We start from the raw sequence: 24,210 nt of genomic DNA, 5'->3' as shown, positions 1-24,210 counted from the left end.
TGACTAGAAGTAGAATCTGACTTCTACTAAAGCTCTCATCTGTTGAATCTGGCGTCTGTATCTTGGTGAAAGACTGATTGTGAAATACAGTAATAATACTTAAAATTATGAATTTATAATGATTGTTTCATGTTGCTTTAAAATACTGCAGTGAGTGTTTTTCTTAAGCTGTCATTTTTGCATGTGCACTGAATGATCATGAGAGTGAGAAGGCTGGAAGCTGGCGTGGATGGCTCCCTCACCCCGTCACTGCACCATGTAGAGCGCTGCTTGGCCCCACTGGGGTAACTGTGTGAGCAGCAGGCCTCTGGGTCCTGTGGAGGAGTGGTGATGTTGCTCAGGTGATAGGTCAGAGTCACCAGTGTCCAGGCCTCCCACTTCAATGCAGGTGCCTTTTTCCAGTTATTAAAGATCACTTGCCTCTCGCAAGAATCCCTTAGAAGAAATGGAGTAGCCATCATAGTCAACAAGAGTCCAAAATGCAGAACTTGGATGCAGTCTCAAAAATGACAGAATGGTCTCTGTTCGTTTCCAAGGCAAACCATTCAATATCACAGTAATCCAAGTCTGTGCCCTGACTGGTAATGCTGAAGAAGCTGAAGTTGAATGGTTCTATGTAGACCCACAAGACCTTTTAGAACTAACACCCAAAAAAGATGTCCTTTTTATGATAGGGGACTGGAATGCAAAAGTAGGAAGTCAAGAAACTGGAGTATCAGACAAATTTGGCCTTGGAGTACAGAATGAAGCAGGGCAAAGCCTCGTAGAGTTTTGACAAGAGACTGCATGGGTCGTAGCAAACACCCTCTTCCAACAACACAAGAGAAGACTCTACACATGGACATCATCAGGTGGTCAATACCAAAATCAGATTGATTATATTCTTTGTAGCCAAAGATGGAGAAGCTCTATACAGTCAGCAAAGATAAGACCAGGAGCTGACTGTGGCTCAGATCATGAACTGCTTATTGCCAAATTCAGACTTAAATTGAAGAAAGTGGGGAAAACCACTAGACTATTCAGGTATGACCTAAATCAAATCCCTTATGATTATACAGTGGAAGTGAGAAATAGATGTAAGGGACTAGATCTGATAGATAGAGTGCCTGATGAGCTATGGACTGAGGTTCGTGACATTGTACAGGAGACAGGGATCAAGACCATCTCCAAGAAAAAGAAATGCAAAAAAGCAAGATGGCTGTCTGGGGAGGCCTTACAAATTGCTGTGAAAAGAAGAAAAGCAAAAAACAAAGGAGAAAAGGAAAAATATACCCATTTGAATGCAGAGTTCCAAAGAATAGCAAGGAGAGATAAGAAAGCCTTCCTCAGCGATCAATGCAAAGAAATAGAGGAAAACAGTAGAATGGGAAAGACTAGAAATTTCTTCAAGAAAATTAGAGATACCAAGGGAGCATTTCGTTGAAGATGGGCTCAGTAAAGGACAGAAATGGTAGGGACCTAACAGAAGCAGAAGATATTAAGAAGCAGTGGCAAGAATACACAGAAGAAGTATACAAAAAAGATCTTCATGACCCAGATAATCACGATGGTGTGATCACTCACCTAGAGCTAGACATCCTGGAATGTGAAGTCAAGTGGGCCTTAGGAAGCATCACTATGAACAAAGCTAGTGGAGGTGATGGAATTCTGGTTGAGCTATTTCAAATCCTAAAAGATGATGCTGTGAAAGTGCTGCACTCAATATGTTAGCAAATTTGGAAAACTCAGCAGTGGCCACAGGACTGGAAAAGGTCAGTTTTCATTTCAATCCCAAAGAAAGGCAATGCCAAAGAATACTCAAATTACAGCACAATTGCACTCATCTCACACGCTAGTAAAGTAATGCTCAAAATTCTTCAAGTCAGGCTTCAACAATATGTGAACCATGAACTTCCAGATGTTCAAGCTCATTTTTAGAAAAAGCAGAGGAACCACAGATCAAATTGCCAACATCTGCTTGATCATTGAAAAAGCAAGAGTGTTCCAGAAAAACATCTATTTCTGCTTTATTGACTATGCCAAAACCTTTGACTGTGTGGATCACAACAAACTGTGGAAAATTCTTCAAGAGATGGGAATACCAGACCACGTGACCTGCCTCCTGAGAAATGTGTATGCAGGTCAAGTCTGATGTTAAAAAATTCAATTAACATCTGTGGGGGAGGACCTTTAGCACCCGAAGACTCAATGTGGTTAAATAGGGAGAATTCTTTTGAGTCAAGTCTTCTAGAGGCAGGCCAGATAATGCTTTCCTTTCGGATTAGACTTTCAAAGATCTGCAGCCACATTCTCCTCCCTCTGGTATGGGAATGCATGCTATTCTTATTTTTTGAAGCTGCTACAGAACTGGGGAGCAGAAGGTGAGACTCAAAATTGAGCTGTTATTCTTGACTAAATGTTTCCATAATTGATACAAGCCTTTGTTTAATTTCCAGAATACTAACAGGGTGAATTTTGACACATTTTATAGTTAGTTTCTGTTTGCTTTTATGGAGAGGAAAACTTCTGGATGTTCTTACTTTGCCATTTTTTGCTGGCGTCACCACCGTCAAGTTATTAATGGAATTTCAGGGGCAGAGATTCGTGGTACCCATGATGTGAAGGGACCATCATGTAAGATTTCTAATAGTGATACGGGATCATTTCTTTTTACTTGGTCAGGAGCAAATTGCTTTAGATTTGCTGTAATTTACCTTAGGAAAAAAATGTAATATTTCAGTGATTTGATGTGATATGAGCAGCAAAATCATTTTTTATTCTTTATTTCAGGGACTTGAAGATAAAATGGTCTTTGAATTTAAATTCTGTTGTTGAGAAGAAGGAATTGGGAGAAACTCTTGAGATTTTTATTATTATTGTTGTTAGAGGTTCCTGCCTTGAAAGACTGCTTTCAAAAGACTGCTAAAGACTGCTCTTATTAAGTGATATTAAAACAATGCCTGTTTTCTTCTTCTTTATATTTTCAGGGCACCTTTGATGATTACTTGGAGTTATTCCTGCAGTTTGGTTATGTGAGCCTTTTCTCCTGTGTTTACCCACTGGCAGCTGCCTTCGCTGTGCTAAATAATCTCACTGAAGTTAATTCAGATGCCTTAAAAATGTGCAGAGTCTTAAAACGTCCATTCTCAGAACCCTCAGCCAGTATTGGTGTATGGCAGGTAATTATTTGAAAAAAAATTATTATTTTTTTTTAATTAAAAAATGAAGCATTGTGATTTTAAATAAAAGCTCTATGGAGAGTTTTGGAAAAATACTATCCAGTAAAAGAATCTAATCCATGTTATGGAACTTTCTACTCAACAGTAGTAGAATATACTTTCTTTTCAAGTGTTTATAGAACTTGCAACAATATGTACCATCTCCTGGGGAACTTGCAACAATATGTACCATCTCCTGGGGAATAAAACAACCTTAAAAAATTTTAAGAATTGAACTTATACACAGTGTGCTCTCTGGCCATGATGGAACCAAATTGAAAATCAGTAGCAGAAAGATGATAGGGAAATCACCAAACACTTAAAAACTAAACAACACATTTATAAATAATCATGGATGAAAGAGAATGTGTGAAGTGTGAGAACTGTCTCTTCTTTCTTATTAGTCTTGTTAGAGGTGTGACAATTGTATTGATCTTTTCCAAGGAGCAACTCTTTGTTTCATTGATCTTCTCTGTTATTTTACTGCTTTCAATTTCATTGATTTGTACTCTTACCTTTATTGTTTCCTTCTTTCTGATTCTTTTGTGTTTATTTTGTTCTTTGTTTCTAGTTTCTTGAGCAGAAGCTCAGACTATTGATTTGAGATTTTCCCTCTTTTCTGGTACATGCCTTTAGTTCTACAGATTTCTTTGTTAGCACTGCTTTACTCATATCCCCAAAAGTTTGACATGCTGTGTATTCATTTTCAGTCAGTTCTTTGTATCTTCTGGCTACATATCATCTTGAATGAAATAGAGCAGTTTCTCCAAAAGTACACTACCGCAACTCACTCAATGTGAAATAGGTAGTTTGAGTATCCTCAGAATCACAAGGAAATTGAATATGCTATTAAAAATTCCCGAAAAAGAAATATCCTGGCCCAAATGGTTTTACTGGTAAATTCTAACATTTAAAGGGAAATTAACATCAATTTTACATAATTTGTCCCAGAAAACAGAGGAGGAAGGAATATTTTCTAATTCATTCTATGAATTTAGTATCAGTATGGTAGTAAATCAGGACTAGTATAAAAGAAGATAACAGACTAATATCTGTTGTGAATAAACATACAGAACAGCTTTCAGTTTCGTTTAGTCACTCAGTCACGTCCAACTCTTTGCAACCCCATGGAGTGCAGCACGCCAGGCTTCCCTGTCCATCACCAACTCCAGGAGCCTATTCAAACTCATGTCCATCGTGTCAGTGATGCCATCCAACCATCTCATCCTCTGTTGTCCCCTTCTCCTCCCACCTTCAATCTTTCCCAGCATCAGGATGTTTTCTAGTGAGTCAGTTCTTCACATCAGGTGGCCAAAGTATTTGAGTTTCAGCTTCAGCATCAGTCCTTCCAATGAATATTCAAGACTGATTTCCTTTAGGATAGACTGGTTGGATCTCCTTGCAGTCCAAGGGACTCTCAAGAGTCTTCTCCAACACCACAGTTCAAAAGCATCAATTCTTCTGCGCTCAGCTTTCTTTATAGTCCGACTCTCACATCCATACATGACTACTGAAAAAACCATAGCTTTGACTAGAGGAACCTTTGTTGGCAAAGTAATGTCTCTGCTTTTTAATATGCTGTCTAGATTGATCATAACTTTTCTTCCAAGGAGAAGCATTTTTAATTTCATGGCTGCAGTCACTATATGCAGTGATTTTGGAGCCAAAAAAAAAATAAATAAAGTTTCTCACTATTTCCATTGTTTCCCTGTCTATTTGGCATGAAGTGATGGGACTGGATGCCTTGATCTTAATTTTCTGAATTAAGTTTCTCACTCGCTTCTTTCACTTTCATCAAGAGGCTCTTTAGTTCTTCGCTTTGTACCATAAGGGTGGTGTCATCTGTGTATCTGAGGTTATTGATATTTCTCCCAGCAGTCTTTATTCCAGCTTGTGCGTCATCCAGCCCAGCATTTCTCATGATGTACTCTGCATATAAGTTAAATGAGCAGGGTGACAAATGCAGCCTTGATGTACTCCTTTCCCAGTTTGGAACCAGTCTGTTGTTCCATGTTCAGTTCTAACTGTTGCTTCTTGACCTGCATACAGATTTCTCAGGAGGCAGGTAAGGTAGTCTAGTATTCCCATCTCTTTAAGAACAGCTTAATAATAGCTTAACTAATAAGAGTTAGCAGTATATGAGGAGAATTATATACCATGACAAGTGGAATTTTGTCCAGGGATGCAAGCTCTGGTTCAATATTCAAAATCAACCAGTGTAGTCTACCATAGTTATATTCCAAAGAAGAAAAAAAATCTCATGATTATATCAGTCAGTATATATAAAGCATTTGGCAACATCCAACACTCATTCATTTTTTAAACTCTCAGAAACATAGGAATAGAAGGATATTGCTTCAACTTGATAAGGAACATCTATTTCAAAAAGCTTAAAGCTAACAACCATACTTGTTAGTGAAAGATTGAATGCTTTCTAAGATTAGGAACAATGCAAGAATGTCCACTGTCCCTACTCTTATTGAATATTGTTCTAGAAATTCTAACTAGTCTCCTCAGGCCAATTATGTCTCCAATTTACCCACCCACTGACCACACGTACATGAGGAAGCCCAGTCAAGGTCAGCTAGACCAAAAGTTGTCCACCTGCAGAATAATGAACTAAAGAAATGGTTGTTGTTTTTAAGTTACAGAGTTTGGGATGATTTGTTACACAGCAGTGTCTAATATAGGAGGACTCAATATCCTAAATGTATCAGTTCTCCTCTAATTTACAAATAAGTTAACCTAAAAATTAGCTGATAAATGTAGCACTATCCCCATGGAAGTTCTTCTTTTAATTAGATAACTTACTGTCAAGTTCATAGGGCAAAAGAAATGAAGTAGAATAGCAGGAAAACTCTAAGGAAGGTCAGGGACACACCTTCCTACATATTAAAATGTGTTACATAAACTCACTTGTTAAAGTAGAGTGGCCCTGGTGCATTATTCAGACAGATCAATGGAACAAAATAGAAAGTCCAGAAATTCAGTATGTGATAGGTAAAATCTGTTAAATGGAGAAAATCATCAACTGTCTACTGATAGTATTGGGGTAATTAAATCTCCAAATGAGGGGATAAGGGAGTTTGCTCTTCAAAAGTTAAGAGGGAAAAAAAGGCAAGACAGACAAGGAGAGAAAATATTCACAACACATACATCTGCCAGAGAACTTGTGTTCAGATTACATGAAGGACTCTTGCAACTCAGTAATAAGACAGTTAAATAAAGACATGGACAAGATTTGAAGAAATGCTTCACCAAAGAATATATACAAATAATCAATGAACTCAAGGAAAGATTTAGAATTAGCTACCGGGAAAATACGCAAGAAAAACACAGTGAGATTGCACTATATACCTGTTTTAAAATGAAGACTAATGGTGCCAAGTGTTGGCAATAATGTGTAGTACCTGGAACTCTCATACATTACCAATAAAAATGTAAATGGTTACTTTGAAAAACGAAATTGCAATTTGTAAAAAAAAAAAAAAAATAGTTCAACATATACCTACCATACCCCAGCACCTCTGTTCTTAGAAATCCAGGGGAAAGAACATATCCCTGCAAAGACTGTACAGGAGTATCCATAGTAACTTTATTCAGAATAGTCCAAGACTGGAAACAACCCAGTTTACCAAACAACCCACTAGGTAAGTGGGTAAAAAAATCATGATATATTCATACAATGGAGCGCTGCTGCTGCTGCTAAGTCGCCTCAGTCGTGTCCGACTCTGTGCGACCCCATAGACGGCAGCCCACCAGGCTCCCCCATCCCTGGGATTCTCCAGGCAAGAATACTGGAGTGGGTTGTCATTTCCTTCTCCAGTGCATGAAAGTGAAAAGTGAAAGTGAAGTCGCTCAGTCCTACTCAGCAATAAAAAGAAGAATAAATTACTGATAACATATAATATGGATCAACCTCAAAGTCATGTTGAGTGAAAGAAGGAGACATAAAAGCATATATACTGTGTGAATCTAACTATATAAAATTCTGGAAAAACTAATATATAGTGACAAAAAAATAGATCAAAGTTTGCTTGGTGCCAGGTATGAAGAGAGGGGTGGATTGCAAAGCATTGTGAGGAATCTTTGGGGGAAAATGGAAATATCCTTTTGTGATAGTGGTTTCCCAGGTGAGTAATAAAGTGTATATCATAAATGAGTGCAATTTATTATATGTAAATTATAACTCATGATAAGTGATATTTAAAAATCAAAAAGTTTAGATAGAAGTGTATTAGAAATGCAGGAAGTCAGACACTGTCCTGTGCTGCCAATGGGAAGGCGAACTGATCAACCCTGGGAAGTTCAGCTTGGTACTATCAGAATAACGAATACAGTGGCACCTTTGACTCAACTATTCCACTTTCAGGAATTTATTCTACTTCCACACTTCTTAAAGGATGTGTTTGCAGGGTTTCTAATTGTAGCATTGTTTGTAATAATAACCAATAAGGAAATGATTAAATAAACCTTGGTACATTCATGTGATAAAATACTTAAGCAGTAGTGACTCAAGGCTTAAGTTGTGACTTAAGAATGATGATCTCTGTGTCCTGATACAAAATAACTTCCACAGCATCTTAAGTGACCAAAGCAAGGGACTTGACAATGTGTATTATGCTGAGAGGAGAATAAGAAAGTATTTGTGCAAGTTTGCTTATATTTGTTTGCAGACAAAGTGTGTGGAAAGTTATATAAGAAATTAATAATAGTGGTTATCTTGTGGAAAGAACAGAAACTGACAAGGGGAAGAAAGGGGACAAGGAGACTCTTCCCTGTACACTGGTAACATTTGATTTTTGATTGAATTTATAATTAAATAAATAGAAATTTAAAGCAATTTTAGGAGAAGGTAAAGTCCTGCATAGATTTGTTATAAAGAAAACTGTCAAAAATAATAAGATTACACAAAGGATTTTTTAAAATACAAGATAGGTATTTAAAATACAAGGTAGGTAATCTTCATGGGACAAGATTTCATTAAGTTGAGATTAGATAATCTTCATGGGACAAGATTTTATTAAGTTGAGCTTCAATCATGTTTTGCTTCTATATTTCTAGTGGTAATTGCATTTCTTAGAATTAGTAAGTTCTTAAGTAGTGATCACCAAGTGCTGTGCACACAAAAAAGAAAGAACAATGGTCACAACGTTTCCCCAGTCCACACTCAGTAATGTGCACTGGTCGTGGGACCCTGCATCACAGAGGTCTTGGTAGGTCTCAGTGGGGCCTGGTATCTGTGTTTTTCTAAAGTTCTACAGGTGATTTGGTAAATGCCACTAGAAAGGAATCATTGTAACTGGTGCCTTGGGTATGGCTGAACCAGATGTGATGTGTGGTCTGTTAAGTAGGACAGTTTCACAAAATGAATTCTATTTAAAGTCATCTTTATTTTTGAATATAAAACATTCCCTCTGATTGCACTACTTTCGTTTCCCTTTAGATATGCATAGAGTCAACTAACTTTAATAGTGTATTTTTCTTGGATGTGTTCCAAATTCAGGTCCCTGCCCACCTCCAGTTGGAAAGATAGAACATATTGTTTGGGATATTCAAGCCTAAAGTATCTGAAATACCTTCTATCAGTATGGCTTTTTTGACCTAAATAAAATCATGGCATTATAGAGAAAAAGTTTTACATATTCTTGGAATGTTTAGAACTAAGGAAAGACTTTTTCTTTGACTTTAAATAACATGAAAAAGGAGGATGAAATATGGACACAGTCATTGTGGTTTTTGGGCTTCCCAGGTGGCGCTGTGGTAAAGAGTCTGCCTGCCAATGCAAGAGGCATGGGTTTGATCCCTGGGCCAGGAAGATCCCCTGGAGAAGGAAATGGCAACCCTCTTCAGTATTCTTGCCAGGAAAATTTCCATACGCAGAGGAACCTGGCGTGCTACAGTCCATGGGGTCTCAAAGAGTCAGACATGACTGAGCACACATGCAATTGTGATTTTTCATTTCACACTTTTTTTTTTCTTTCAGTTGGCTTTTGAAACAATGAGTGTTATATCTGTGGTCACCAACTGTGCTCTGATCGGAATGTCACCACAAGTGAATGCACTCTTCCCAGAGTCAAAAACAGACCTCGTTTTGATCGTAGTAGCCGTGGAGGTAAGTGAACATTTAAGTCTATTTTAAATAGTCTGTATGTCAGATGCCCGTGTTCTTCTAAAGCAGTGATGTCCCTGCCTGTCAGTGATGGGGCAGTTCAGTGACTTGCATTAACTGGTTAGAAGGCAAAGCAGTTCAGGTAATGGAACACACGAGGATCCAGGCTGTGCGTTCTTGGTTGTTGCCTACGTACAAAACAGTCACCATGGTACAAACAGGACTGTTACTTTTCCAGCCATTGTGCTGGTGTGTCTAGTGCTGAGGAGATAAATCCTATTTGAAGTAGAATTCTGTGGACTTAATATTTTTTTTTAGTCAGTTTTAGGGAATCTGTAACTTCTACTTTCTTAAGCAAATAAATCCTAAGAAATGCTTTTTGATCATGACTTGTTTAAAGTCTCATTTGCAGCAGGTATGGGATTCATCGTAAAACGCTCTACAACTCCAAGATGTAAAGAATAGGAAGACCCATAATATCACATACAAAGTATAAGTTGGCTGTCTGTGTATTTCTTTGACATTTAACTTGTTTATCATACTTCTGAATACAGATTACTGTACATCTTGAAAATGAAGCTCTAATCAATAACAAACGGAAGAATGTGCAGGAATTTTCTTCTTGTGATTATAGTTGTCAAGGATACTGTGATCTTTCATTTTTAGATATTAAAAAAAATAGAATAGTAGTAAAAGTTTGTCAAAGCAGAACTTAGTAGGGTCACAGAGCGGTGATTCAGGACTTAGGGCTAACCCTAAGAAATGAAATGAACTTGTACATTTCTGGTAGTAGAAGAAAGAGATTCTGCTTTGTTCTGTTTGCTCTTTTAGCTTGTTCGGCAGGAATCTGTGTTCATGATAGAAGTTGTGTATAGGGTATGTGTTTTGGAGAAGGATTTTAGATAGCAGCAAGTAGGAAGAGAAACGACTGAGCGACTTCACTTTCACTTTTCACTTGCATCCATTGGAGAAGGAAATGGCAACCCACTCCAGTGTTCTTGCTTGGAGAATCCCAGGGACGGGGGAGCCTGGTGGGCTGCCATCTCTGGGGTTTCAGAGTCAGACACGACTGAGGCGACTTAGCAGCAGCAGCAGGAAGAGAAAGAGAATGTTTTGCAGATAAAAGTAAGCCTGTTTTGAATTTTGTTGGCTGAACAGGATTTTGGAGAGCTATTTGCAAGGTGACTTACCACCTGTGGCAGTGAAAGAACAAGACAGAGGTCCCTCAGACGGGATGGCCAACCGACCAGGCTCACAGTGCATCTTCTTGATTTAAGACACGGCCCTTAACTCTGCAGATCTTGGAGGCTGTCTTTGTCAGCACATCCGGAGCTCATTAGTGGCTTTCAGCTTTAGGGCTGGCTTTCATTTAAAAATCATGAGGCTCAAGGAACTGACCAGAATACCAGGTAGTTTATTTGCCATAAGGAGACTTTTCCAATGCTTATAACAGTCCGTGTTCAAGTAGAAGTGGAACTGGTTATTAGATGGTTTCTTAGTGAATTTAGTGGCAGAGAAAGAGGAGTGTAGTAGGCTTAAGAGATTCAGAAAACCTAAAAATCATTCCTTCCTTCAAACAGAGCAGAGCTCTGTCTGAGCCGGGTCTCGGTGTCCCATCATCAGCTTCTAAGCAGTGATGGATGATTTCAACACTTCCCACTTCTTGATTTTGCTGTCACTTTTTCTGGACTCCTGGCTGGCGCAGTCTTCCTATATATTCCCCTTCATTACGCCAGTGTTTTCTTTTGTATCAGTGATCTCTTAATCAGATATCAGGAACTGATCTCTTAATCAGTTTTAGCAGGAACTTTGTTGTCCTGAGGTTCTAACCCTTATGCCTCCTCTTAGCATTTTAGTATCTTCCTGTAGTATTCAAGCAACTATTTTACTGTCATTATCTAAATTGGCTCTTTAGAGTACAACAGAAATAAAAGCCTTGATTAAAAACTCTTGTGAGGAAAAACCTTAAGTTTTCTATAGAAAACATATTCTCTAATTGTGACTTTAATTTTTACTTTGTTACATTTTTAAGCCTTTTATTTTGAAATAATTATAATTCAAAGGAAGTTGGAAAGATAGTACAGAGGTCCTAGGCACCCTTCACCCAGTTCGCCCCAGTGGTTACAACTTACATAACTGTAACATGATTTCAAAACGGAGACCTTGACACTGGTATAGTGTGTGTGTGGTTGTCATTTTATCACATGTATTGATTCATTAAACCCCTACAGTCAAGATATGTGCATTTCCATCATCACAAAGGTCCCCCTCCTCCTGCCCCCTTATAGTCACACTGGTATTCTGGTCCCTCAGCTCACCTCTGTGAGCATCAGCAGTCATGAATCTCTTCTCCATCTCTATAATTTTCTCATTTTGAGAATGCTATGTTATATGAATGGCAACCTATAGTCTGTAAACTTTTCTTTGGTAATTTGTTATTAGTAAATTGTGTCTCCCCCAAAGTCTGTTGAATTCCTGACCCCCAGCACCTCAGAATGTGACCTGATTTGGAAATGGAGTTGTTACAGCTCTAAGTAGTTCCAGTGAGGTCATATTGGAGTAGAGGAGACCCTTATCCAGTATGACCATTGTCCTGACAAGAAGAGAAGAGACACAGAAACCCAGGGAGAGTGCCCTGTGATGAGGGAGACAGAGATGGAAGTGCTTTAGCTCCAGGCCATCGGAACCCCGAGGACTGCCATCAACCACCAGAACCCAGGCAGCACCAAGGGAGGAGTCACCCATCCAGGTTTCAGAGGGAGCAGGGCCCCTGAAGCCATGACTTCAGACTCCTTGTCACCAGATTGTGAGACAATACATTTCTGTTGTTTAAACCACCTGGTTCCTGATACTTTGTTGTGGCAGGCCTGGAAAACTGTAATACAATAACCTTTCTGTTTGAAGAACTTCCTTTAACCAATGCTAGCAACAAATTCTCTTAGCTTTTCTTTATCTGATCACTTTTTTCCCCCTCTTTGATTCCTGAAGGATAGTGTCATAAGGTATGGAATTCGTGGATTACAATTCTTTTCTTTCAGCACTTGAAAAATATTCTGGCACTTCTCCAAGGTTTAGGTGAGAATCTGTTTTTATTCAGACTGATGGTAGGTACTGTTGCACTTTTCCTCTGGTTGCTTTCAAAGTTTTTTTTTTTTTTTTAGTTTTCCCCAAATTGAGTTAAATGGGTCTTGGTTTGGATTGATTTATTTGTTTGTGGTTTACTTCACTTCTTAGATCTTTAGGCTTATTCTTTCACCAAATTTGGGGAAATTTCAGGCCTTATTTCTTCAGATACTCTTTCTTCTTTCTTTTCTCCATTTGGGATTCTGATAATCTTTTTTTTTTTTTTTCCTACAGATTGCTAAGGTTCTGTTCATTTTCTCTGTTTTCTCTCTGTTGTTCAGGTTGGGTGAATTCTATTCATATTCCTCAAGTTCATTGATTCTTTCCTCTGTCATTTCCACTATATTGTTGACCCCATCCACTGAGTTTTTAAAAGTTTCTGGGATTACATTTTTCAGTTCTAAAAGTTCCATTTAGTTCTGTGTTGTAATTATAACATCTGGGTTTTGTTTGTTTTGCTGAGATTTTCTGTTTTTCCATTTGTTCCAAGAGGATTTGTACTTGATTGTTGAAACTTTTTTTACAATGACTTGTATTCACTCAGGCTGCTCTAACAAAAATCTGTAGACTGCGTGGCTTTTAAATAAGACATGTATTTCTCACAGTTCTGAAGTCTGGAAGTCCAAAATCAAGGTGCTGGCAGATTTTGTGCTTGTAAGGGCCTTCTTGGCTTGTTGAGAGCTGCCTTCTTACTTGCTGTGTTTTTTTTTTTTTTTTTTTTAAGGTCACTAATCCCATCATGGGGTTTCACCTTCAGGACCTCATCTCAACCCTCCTGTGCACCACTGGCTTCATGAGAACCGAATGATGTCTGCTTTTCTATCTCAGAAAATAGGCTACTCCCTAGAGTAGTGACTAAAACACTATAGGGATGCAGTTCAGTGTTTAGATGACTGTTGAATTAACGGAGTTTTAAAAAGGAAGCTGGGAATTTCAGTGTTTATTTAAAAAGGGAAGATGGATATTTTTGGATAAATTTATTTTCAGTATTACTTATATATCTATATTTGTTAGTGTATAACATTTTCTGAGTCCTGCCTGTACAACACAAAAGGATGCCCAGTGCTCATCCTTTTCACTCCTTAGTTAAATAAATTACACTCAGTATTGAGTGTGGCTCCCCAGGTGGCACTAGTGGTAAAGAACCTGCCTACCAATGCAGGAGACGTAAGAGACCTGGGTTTGATTGGGAAGATCCCCTGGAGGAGGAGATGGCAACCCACCCCAGTATTCTTGCTTGGAAAATCCCATGGACAAAGGAACCTGGTGGGCTACAGTCCACAGGATCACAAAGAGTTGGACACGACTGAGCGGCTAACTCTACTCTATGTATATTTCACTGAATCTGGTGCTAAGAGAAGACAAAGCCATCTTTTTATTTTTGTCTTCAGGGATTTTGCTCCTTCTGTTTTGTCTTTTTTCGTTGAAGTATAGTTGATTTACAGTGTTGTGAAGAATTCTGCTGCTTCATGTAGTCAAGAAGAAATGGATATCTAAAACCACACTGTACACACCCACAGGTATCTTTAGTTTAGTACGTTTACCAGAGATGCAGCTGGGCAGGAGAAGGACATGCCAAGTAAATGGTCTGTGGAGCAGAAACCCATGAATTTCATTCAAAGACAGCAGACCCTTTCCTGGCTATATCTTTTTCCTTTGGTAAGCTCTTGGGGCCTCTGTAGCCTGTTTTGAAAAGTCCTGGATGTGACTTCATTCTGATTTCCCAGAGCAGTTAGAAAAACACCTTCCTCCATGCTGGTGGAGACATCTGACTCAGAATTCTGACCCTATGTTAATCTACTCTGAGGATGTCAGTTAGGTGTTCCTGTTGACCGGAAGCATAGGAGACAAAAGCACAGCCATGGGCTCATTTAGAGTCAGTCACGACATAGAAGAAAGGTGTTTAAAATTAATCCACATAGGCCAAAATGCCAGCAGTGTTTTAGGCTGTTTTGTTTCTTCTACGTTTACATCTCTGAATAAGAAGTATTTCCTTTGGTTGCCAAGGCTAACGTCCTGTAAGAGAAGAATGATTGTTTTTGGTGTGTGCTTGTTTTGATGAGGATATAATTGTAATGTTATGAATATTTACTAATATGGAGATCATTACTAATGTGGCAATCACCCGGAATAAGTCAAAGGGCCAGGAGGTATGAGGAGGTTGTAATAGATAAATGTGTACTGCTCTTTCACTTTCTTTGTTTCTTTTTCTTTTATTGTAGTAAAGCATAAATAACATAAATTTACCATTTTAACCTCTTATAATTTTTTAGTTGTATTAATAAACACATTATGTGAAATTTACCTTCTTAACCATTTTTAAGTGTATAGTTCAGTGGCATGAAGTACCTTGATATTGTTAAGCAATCATCAGCACCGTCCATCTCCAGAATTTTTTCACCTTCCCCAGCTGAAGTGCTGTACCCATTAAATACCAACTCCACATTCTACCTGCCTCTAGACTGTAGTAACCTCTAGAAACCTGATGTAGGTGGAATCATACAATATTTATCCTCTGACTTATTCATCTTAGCATAATGTCTTCAAGGTTCATTTATGTTATGAATTTCTTTTTAAGATTGAAAATGCTATTCATATATGCCTATATATCACATTTTATTTATCTCTTGACCCATCAATGGACAGACACACTGCTCGTCCACCTTTTGTCTGTTGTGAATAATGCTGCTACAAACATGGGCGTTCAGATATCTGTTTGAGTTCTGTGCTTTCACTTCTATGTATATAGCCAGAGAGTTGCTGCTGGATTACGTGGTAATTCTAGGTTTAATTTTTTGAGGAACCTCTTGTCATAACCTCTGCTACGCCATTTGTCGTAGCAGCTGCATCATTTATATTCCCACTAGCAATGCACAGGGTTCTAGTTTCTTCATATCCTTGACAACACTGATATTTTCTGTTTTTTTGGATAAGTCATCCTAATGGTGTGAGGTAGTTGAGCATCTTTTCATGTGCTTCTTGGCCATTTGTGTATCTTTTTCAGGGAAATGTCTATTCAAATCCTGTGCCCATTTTTTAATTGTGTTGTTGGTTTTTCAGTTGTTATTGGAATCCTTTATATATTCTAGATGTCAGTCTCCTATTGGATATATGATTTGCAAATACTTGTCCCATGCTGTGGGTTGCCTTTTCACTTGATTGATACTATCCTTTGATACACAGAAGTCCAACTTATCTATTTTTTTTCTTTTTTTTTTTGCTTTTGCTTTTGGTGTCATATCTAGGAATTCATTACCAACTCTAATGTCATGATGCTTTTGCTCTATGTTGTCTTCTAGGAGTTTAATAGTTTTAGATACTAAGTCTAGATCTTTGATTTAATTTTTATATAACTAAATTTGTATATGAAAAGGGTCCAGATTCATTCTTTTGCATTTGAATATCTAGTTTTTCCACAATCATTTGTTGAAAAGACTGTCTTTTCCCCCAGTGAATGGTCTTGGCACCCTTGTCAAAAAACATTTGACCATATATGTGGGGGTTTATTTCTTTGCTCTTTATGCCATTGGTCTATATATCTGTCTTTTTTCTTTAAGCCAGTTTATTGTGGTATGATTGACATACAAAAAGCTGTACATATTTAATGTGTACAATTTGATGAGTTTGGAGACAAGTAATAGCTCTCTTTATGCCAGTACCCCACACTGCTTTGATCACTATAACTTTGTAGTTAAGTTGTGAAGTCAGAAAATATGAAACTGCTCAACTTTGTTCTTCTTTTTCAAGATTGTTTTGGCTGTTTGGGTGTGCATTTGCTTTAAAATGCTTTTAGTAACTATAGGTACTTAGTTTCTGATGTTTTAAAACTATTGCTCAAAAGCTGTGTTATATTGGCACAGATTGGTATTGAAATAAGTCCTCTTCTTCTGCCACAGTATTGTATTTGAAGGTTTATTTGTTTTTATTTTATTTACTTTCATATAATTGAGTGGACCTAACTTTGGTTTCTTTTTTTTTTTTTCTTTAGTGGGTTTTTCATTTTTTTTTTTCATTTTTTTTTTAATAGTCAAAAACTTTCCAAACTTTATTAAAAAAAAATAATTTGCATACCCAGGAACCTCAAAAACATCAAATAGGATAATCACTGTATTTAAACTATAAAATTAATTATAGGCTTAACTGTAAAAGCAAAGTTGTAGCTCTTTGAAGAAAATTTAGAAGTGAATTTTTGTATTCTTAAATTAGACAAGTTTCTCAGATGTGACACCAAATTCATAAATGACAAAAAACAGATAAATAAGATTTCATCATATTAAAACCTGTTGTGCTTCAAAGGACAGAATAAAGAAAGTGAAAGAAAACTTACAGAATGGGAGAAAAATTTTGCAAAACATATCTGATAAAGCACTTATATCCAGAACTCTCATAACTCAGCTATTAAAAGACAAATAAACCAATTTAAAATGAGCTAATTACTTGAATATTTCTCAAAAGATTATATACAGAGATTATATGAATGTGTATAAAAATATTCAACATCATTAGTCAGTAGGAAAACACATATCAAAATCATAAAGATATAAATTTTCACTCACTAGGAGTCTACCCAAAAAAGGAAAAGTTGAGAATTTTAGGGAATTCCCTGGCGTGGTTAGGACTCCATGTTTCACTGATGAGGGTGCAGGTTCAGTTCCTGGTTGGGGATCTAAGAGCCCACAAGCTGCATGGGATCCATGTGTGGCCAGAACATGAAATTTCAAATAATAGAGAATTTTGTGTGTCAGAACAAAATCAAGCTCAGCAAAAGTGTTAGAAGTAACCAAAAAAAATTGAGTACGTTAGCTAATTTTATTTCAGTGTTGCTGAGACCTGAGCTGAATGCCATCTGGTCTTGTAATGAATCCCAAAAGTGGAAAGTTTACAAATAAATTAGAAAATGTAAGTTTTTGGTTTCTTACCATATACATTAAAAAAAAAAAATCGTACTGACATTCTAAATTCAGAATATTATGAAAAGTCCATCAACAGAATTAATGGATCAAATTAATATTTCTAAGATTTCTCTCTTTGATCGCAAGTATGTTTTCCAGATTGAAATCATATTTTATTTCCTATTTTTCCTATAGTTTAGGTAAAATGTTACTATTGAATTAAATATTTAAAAAGATATTTTGTTAGTAGTATATTAAATAAACAACATGGTGTACTTTTATATATACATTCATGGCCCATGAAAAAGTGGAAATTTCACTAATTTGAAAAGGCTATAATAAATAAGTCATAGGTATATGTAAAGTGGATTCTTATATAATTTTTAACATACTCATGGAAAAAGAAATTTAAGACATTTTAAAGGTTTTTTTCCTCCAAATTAAGTAACATTTAAATACATTTATGTGATGATAATCTGTTAACAAAACAAAGAAGATGTAGAAAATGCAACAATTTAATATAGCTGATGTTGAGAGTTAGTGTTCTCATATTTAAATTGTGGATTAATTGGTCATTTCAGCATCTTTTCTGGTTCACATTTTCAAAGCCAGGAAACTTTAATTTTTATTTAGGTTTTTGACTCTTCAGAATTTTAAAAAATAATTTATTTATTTGGCTGTACTAGATCTTAGTTGCGAGGCATGTGGGATCTAGTCCCTGACAAATGATCAAACACAGGCCGCCTGCATTGGGCATGCAGAATCTTAGCCTCTGGACTACCAGGGATGTCTTGGATTAAAAAATCCTATGTTTCTTTTTTTTTTTTTTTAACTTGATTGAGTGTGCAATGTAAAATTGAATAAAAAACAAAAATAATCTTCATTTTATGTTGGTAGCTGTATCGTGTTACAACTTTTGTGTATTTACTGCCATCTAGTGTTTTAAAAAATCATGACACTTTTATTTGTATAATAGTTACAGAAATTTATTACAGACTAAGAGAATAGCCTACTAATATATGAAACTATATCATGGAATCATATAAAAATACCATTTCTAGGTTAAAATAGTCAAATGCTGGGAACTTCATCAAGTTCATCCCACAGGATTAAATTAGTACCTAAATAGTCTCTCTTAAATCATCATCATCATTCTCACTTCTGAGACAAATTTAGCTCACTTTTTATTGAAAGTTTTAATATGCAGAATTTTAATTGTTTTAAATGCAGAATTATACAAAGATCTCCAATTCCTAAAAGATAGAAATGGCCTAAATTCCTTTAAATGTCAAATGTTTGATAATCTTTTATTTTAGTGTTAAATGCGCTCACAGTTTTCTTTTAATTCTAAACTTGGCAAGATGCTTCAAACATATTGAATGCTAACAATTCACCTACTAAATGCTGTTCTTTTTCTAGGGTGAAAATGAATTAACTTTTCACCTACAAATTACACTGCATTTCTTTTTTAAAAAAACTTTTTCTTTATATTGGAGTATAGCCAGTTAACAATGTTGTGATAGTTTCATGCTAGAAATTACACTGCATTTCTGATGATTAGGTTCTGGTGACCAGCAAGCCAGTCTGCACTGTGCATGTTTAATTGATAGTTTTAAAAGATCACTTTATTGCAGTTTCTTCTTCTTCTTCTTTTTTTTTTTTTAAAGAATGTAAGTTAGGTAAATTTTTTTTTTCTAGTGCAGGCAGGAGGAGAAGGGAGTGACAGAGGATGAAATGGTTGGATAGCATGACTGACTTAGTGGACATGAGTTTGCGAAAACTCTGGGAGATAGTGAAGGACAGGGCAGCCTGGCGCGCTGCAGTCCATGGGGCACCACTTAGTGACTAAACAACAACAAAGGAAACAGAGCTGATTCTCATCTCTCTGTAATGACTAAAGGTGTCTCCCGAGAGGGAACCAAACCTTTAGGATTCTTTTATGCCCTGACTCAAGGCTTCATTTTCCTGTTTAAAAAAATAATTAGTTTCAGACTTAAAGAAAAGTTGCGAACGTAGTACAGTTAATTCCTATGTATCCCTTTGTTAGGGGTTACTAATTTGGAACATTTTGCCATATGTGTGCTTGCTCTCTCTGTCTCTTGACTGATTTACATCTGTATCTACTGATACACAGAGGTATTTCCCACTATGGAGATTCTATTTCTGCACTGCCTTTTAATGCATTGTTGCCCTGGGCCAGTCACCTTGTCTCATAAGCTCATCTCCTTGACTGCCTGAGGCCAGTGCAGCATCCTCCCCAGGAATGCTCTGAGGAGTAGAATAAGAAATGAAATCTGTGTATCCCTGATCAGAAGCGTCTGGCATGGAGCAGGTGCTGAACATAACGCAGGTCTTGTTATCACCTTTACAAGGCAAGATATTGTGCATGTGAAATGCCAAACACAGAGCTGGGCACCTGGTAAAGGCTCAGGGGATATGAACTGCAGTTCTAACCATCTCTGCATTAGCAGAATAAAACTTTTGTTATCTTTATCAGGTCTTAATTGCTGCATGCAGGATCCTCATTCTGTCATGCAGCATCTTTCTTTGCAGCCCTCAGACTTCCTAGTTGAAGCACCCTAGCTCAGTAGTGGGGGTGCATGGGCTTAGTTGCTCTGTGACATGTGGGATCTTAGTTCTTCAACCAGAGCTCAAATGCGTGTCCTCTGCATTGCAAGGCAGATTCTTATCCATGGGCCACCAGGGGAGTCCCTAACATCAACTTTTTAATGAAAGATTTTGCTGTACATTTGGGAAATACACGAACAAAATCCCTGGGCAAAATATTAAAATTATGTTATTTATAAGAAAAGGTGAACTGACTTTTCTTTATGGTACAGTGGTTAAGAACATAGGCTCTGGATTCAAATCCTGACTCCAGTTTGACAAGTTACGTGTCTTTGAATGAATTTGAACAATTCAGTACAATTGTTATGCTGACAAATGAGTAAATGCACTTGGTGTGCTTACCACAGTGCTTGGCAAGATTAAGCATTCATATTTGTTGTTATTGTTGTCTCAGAGGAAAATAACTGTTCCCATAACAATCTCTTCACCTGGATGAAAGGTCTGATTAAATTTTTCGATTTCAGTTTAAAAACTTGCCTAGGAAGGAACCCGCAACCAACTCTTCATCTGATCTCCACTTCCCAGTGTCAGAGCATGTGTTGGGCTCCTGGGAAGGTAAAGGTTTTTGACCTTTGGGTTAGAATCCTTTGGGATGAAATTATTGAACTGGGGGTTTTCCTTCTTCCTTTTGCTTCATATAATCTTGGTAATTTTCTGGTCTTTTACTGCACTGTCCCCCTCTTCAGTATTATCAAAATGAAACATTGGTCTGTGTTCTCTTAACAGTGTGGGAATAATTAAAGATAGTCAAAGTAAATTCTTTTATTGGATATATTAATTATTGTGTGCTTATAATATGGCAGGCATTATCAAGGTGGCTCAAATGGTAAATAATCTGCCTGCAATGTGGGAGACCTGGGTTCGATCCCTAGGTCAGGAAGATCTCCTGGTGAAGGGAGTGGCTACCCACTCCAGTATTCTTGCCTGGAGAATTCCATGGAGAGAGGAGCCTGGCGGGCTGCAGTCCCTGGGATCGCAAAGAGTCGGACACGACTAAGTGACTAACACACACTCACATACCAAGATATAGTCCTGGCTTTAGAATTGCTCAGATAGAATCCTCCAAGAGCTAAATCACAGTGCAGTAAGTAGAAGGCCACTTTCCTAACTTCCCCCTTGTGAACCATCTCTTCCCATCCCCTCCTGACAGTCCTCCCACTGGCATAGACTCTCCCAGCCTGCTGGTGGGGGTCCGTGGGAAGATTGTCCACTCACTGAGTGAAGTACTCACCAAGAGGCATTTAGTTCCCAACTCTGTTTATGTGTGGTATTCTCGCAACTGTGATTGGCATAAATTAATTAAATGGAATGAAAACTGATGAAATGTGTGTGCTAAAATAGAGAGAGCCATCATTTTCATGAAAACCTTTGGAAAGACTCCATGAAGACAAATGACTATCAGATTGGATAAAGATGAGTCAATTATAAAAGATTAGGGAAAATCATAAAAATGTAGGCAGCTTCCAGATTCTGTTTTCATACTGCTTTACGAGTGTCTTAAAATTTTTACTCTTCTTGAAAGAAAACAAACCTGGGAATCTTTGTCATTGTCTCATGGGTGTTATTTATGCCTAGAAGACCATAACAAACTCCATCACTGGATCCTCCTCAAAGAAAAGGCCTTGGCTCCACATTAAAAGATTTGCAAATAAATGTACATTTAAATTTTTGCTAAAATCTAACATTAACGGTTGGCATTTTTAATAGATCCATATTTTGACTATTTGTATTAGCTGAGGAATTTTGACCTAGGTGAACAGCCTAAAAGAGCTTCTGTCCTTGGAGAATATGGGATTAGTGGCCTGACCTTTAAGTTTGTCAGTTAATGGGAAATATTTGTTTTGTTGAAGGACCCAGTGCCTTCCAAATTGAATGTTAGTACATAATTCGTTTAAATATGACTTTGTTGATGTTCAGTTGATGTTTGTAAATTGCTTTGCATTCTTTTAAGATATTAACACTGGTAACCTAACCTGTTTCTTACCTGGCAAGTTTAGGAAAAGGCAGGTCTCACACCTCTGAAAGAGATCAGTTTTTACTCAGAATGGAGCTGTTTTCAGAAAAAGAATTTTGCAAGGATTAAGAATTAGAAAACTCAACAGTTTCTGTACTCTGTTAAGTCATAATTTCAAAGTCTAGCTACATTATTTTCTTTAAAGTGAAATTGGAAAATGCCCTGTATATTCAAATGCAAATACTTAATATATCCACAGATAAAGAAAATGACTTGGGTTATTCATCTTTGAGAACTGTCACTCTGGTCCCCTCTAAGTGCTTTCAGAGCCTCCTGTCAATTACCTGTTCCCTCAGGTATCTCCTATTACCTCCCAGCCTGTGCTCCCCACCCCCAGCCACAGACCTGCTCAGTTCATTGGCTTCCTCGTGGCTTTATCTGCCAACCACCTCCTTACACGACAGCAGACTTCCCTTTCAGATACATAAGCCAATTCAGAGTCAAATCCACCTCCTTTCTCTGCTTTTCTATTTTATTCTTTGGAGAATGGGGAGATAAGAAAGCATTTGGGCTTTATTTTTTCCCCCTAAGATGGCCAGCAAGTTGTGCTTCAGAAAATTGAAAGTAGATTTTAAGAGTGTAAGAAATCTCCACTCTTTATAGTATCAGATGGGATGTTGGGAAGAGCCAATCCAAGGGGAGTTCATCTGGGGAGGCCTTGTATGGCAGGGGACTGCTATGAAGGAAGAGTGGGCCACTGGGGCAGCTCCTGAGGCAGGAGTGATAGGGGAATGGTGCCGTCACAGACCATGTGCGTTTGCTTAGAGTGAAGAGCATGACTGGGATGATGAGGGGTAATGGGTGGAGAATTGGATGGAGGGCTCAGAGCTCATTAGGAAGACTTCACATTGCATGTACATTTCATTACAAATTGGTCCTTTTTCATATGCTCAGAGGCAGAACCACAATAGTCATTTCCCCTCGTTAATGTCAACTCTACCTGGCCATTCCCAATGATACATGAAAATGAATAGGTTGAGAATTGAACGTACCGTGTCTCTGCTCCTTTCCTTATGAGGGGGTAGCTGCTTCATGGAAGTATGAAGGGGGTGAAGTGGGTTCATGCCTCAGAAGCCTGGCCTTGTGGATGTAGACAGCTTTGGTTGTCCTCCGGCCTGGACCATACCCACACCCTCCTCTGTCTCTGCAGCCTCCAGGTTTCTCTGCTCTTTCCGCAAAGGTCCAAAGAGGAGCTGGAGTCTGCCACATCCTCTTTCCATTATCTTCCAATCCACCTTGTGTTTTTGGTTCCTGTGGTCCTGTTGGTTAGGTCCCAGTGCTTTATGCTTGCATCCTGGTAGTTTATTTCTTTTGTCAGGAACAGAAAGGTGTCGGAACAGTTGTTCTTAAGGACCCGATCTTCAAGCTTTCTGCCTGTGCTTTCATATAAGTTACTGTTTGACTTCCATTTAACCTGCTGTTTCTGGTCTACACTGAAAGTATTGATACATAGAAGAGAAACCACGCTCCTGCTCTGAAATGAGATCTCGACTCACAGGCAGAGCACTTAACAGAGCACTTAAGTCGTCATTTTTGATGCTTATCTTCTTGCTTTTCCCCTCAATGAAAACAGTGCCTTGACATTCATGTTTCTCAGCATCTGTTGTTGTTGGTTAGCTGCTAACCTGTGTCCAACTCTTTTGAGACCCCATGGACTGTAGCTTGCCAGGCTCCTCTGTCCATGGGATTTCCCAAGTAGGAATACTGGAGTGGGTTCCCATTTCCTCCTCCAGGGGACCTTCCCACCCAGGAATCAAATCCACGTCTCCTGCACTGCAGGCGTATTCTCTACCACTAAGCCACCAGGGGAGCTCTTCTCAGCATCCAAACCCTACTTAATCATCCCTTTTCTTTAGAAAAGTTTTCCCATGTAAGCAGTACTCAAACCCAAAATGTTAGTCATCTAGGTCAAATCTCACTTCGAGAAACGCTTCACTGTTTCTTTGCACTGGAATTCTGTATTAAAGATTGAACCAGGCTTGAATATTATTTTTTTTAGTGTCATAGAAATTGATACATTAATTGGATTTGGTGAAATGATACCAATTTTACCAGTTCCTGATTTTTGTAGTTATTTTGATACGTTGCAGTGTTGTTTTATATTGCTGTTACTTCTGTTTTCCTCCTCCCTTCCTCCGTTTGGTCTTTAGCCTAAAAGGTTCAGAGGGGCTTTAGTGTCTTTTGTATCTCCCCCAAGGGGCCATGTGGTAAAGACTGATTAAATTAGACACTCAGTGAGAGTGT

The 24,210-nt window shown here is 37.8% G+C and overlaps 1 protein-coding gene across 3 annotated transcripts in view; it reads left to right on the top strand.

Annotated features, from left to right (window-relative positions):
* The window catches only part of ANO10 (anoctamin 10), a 218,474-nt gene that overhangs the window by 45,186 nt on the left and 149,078 nt on the right, over positions 1-24,210 (top strand). For all 3 annotated transcript variants that reach the window (XM_070359700.1, XM_070359699.1, XM_070359701.1), the window contains exons 10-11: positions 2,967-3,158; positions 9,184-9,312. In XM_070359700.1, coding sequence (XP_070215801.1) covers positions 2,967-3,158; positions 9,184-9,312 — 321 coding nt within the window. The remainder of the gene's footprint in view (positions 1-2,966; positions 3,159-9,183; positions 9,313-24,210) is intronic.

The sequence above is a fragment of the Bos mutus genome, chromosome 22, assembly GCF_027580195.1.
Source record: "Bos mutus isolate GX-2022 chromosome 22, NWIPB_WYAK_1.1, whole genome shotgun sequence".
Taxonomy (NCBI): Eukaryota; Metazoa; Chordata; class Mammalia; order Artiodactyla; family Bovidae; genus Bos; species Bos mutus.
This window is presented reverse-complemented; position numbering and strand designations above follow the sequence as displayed.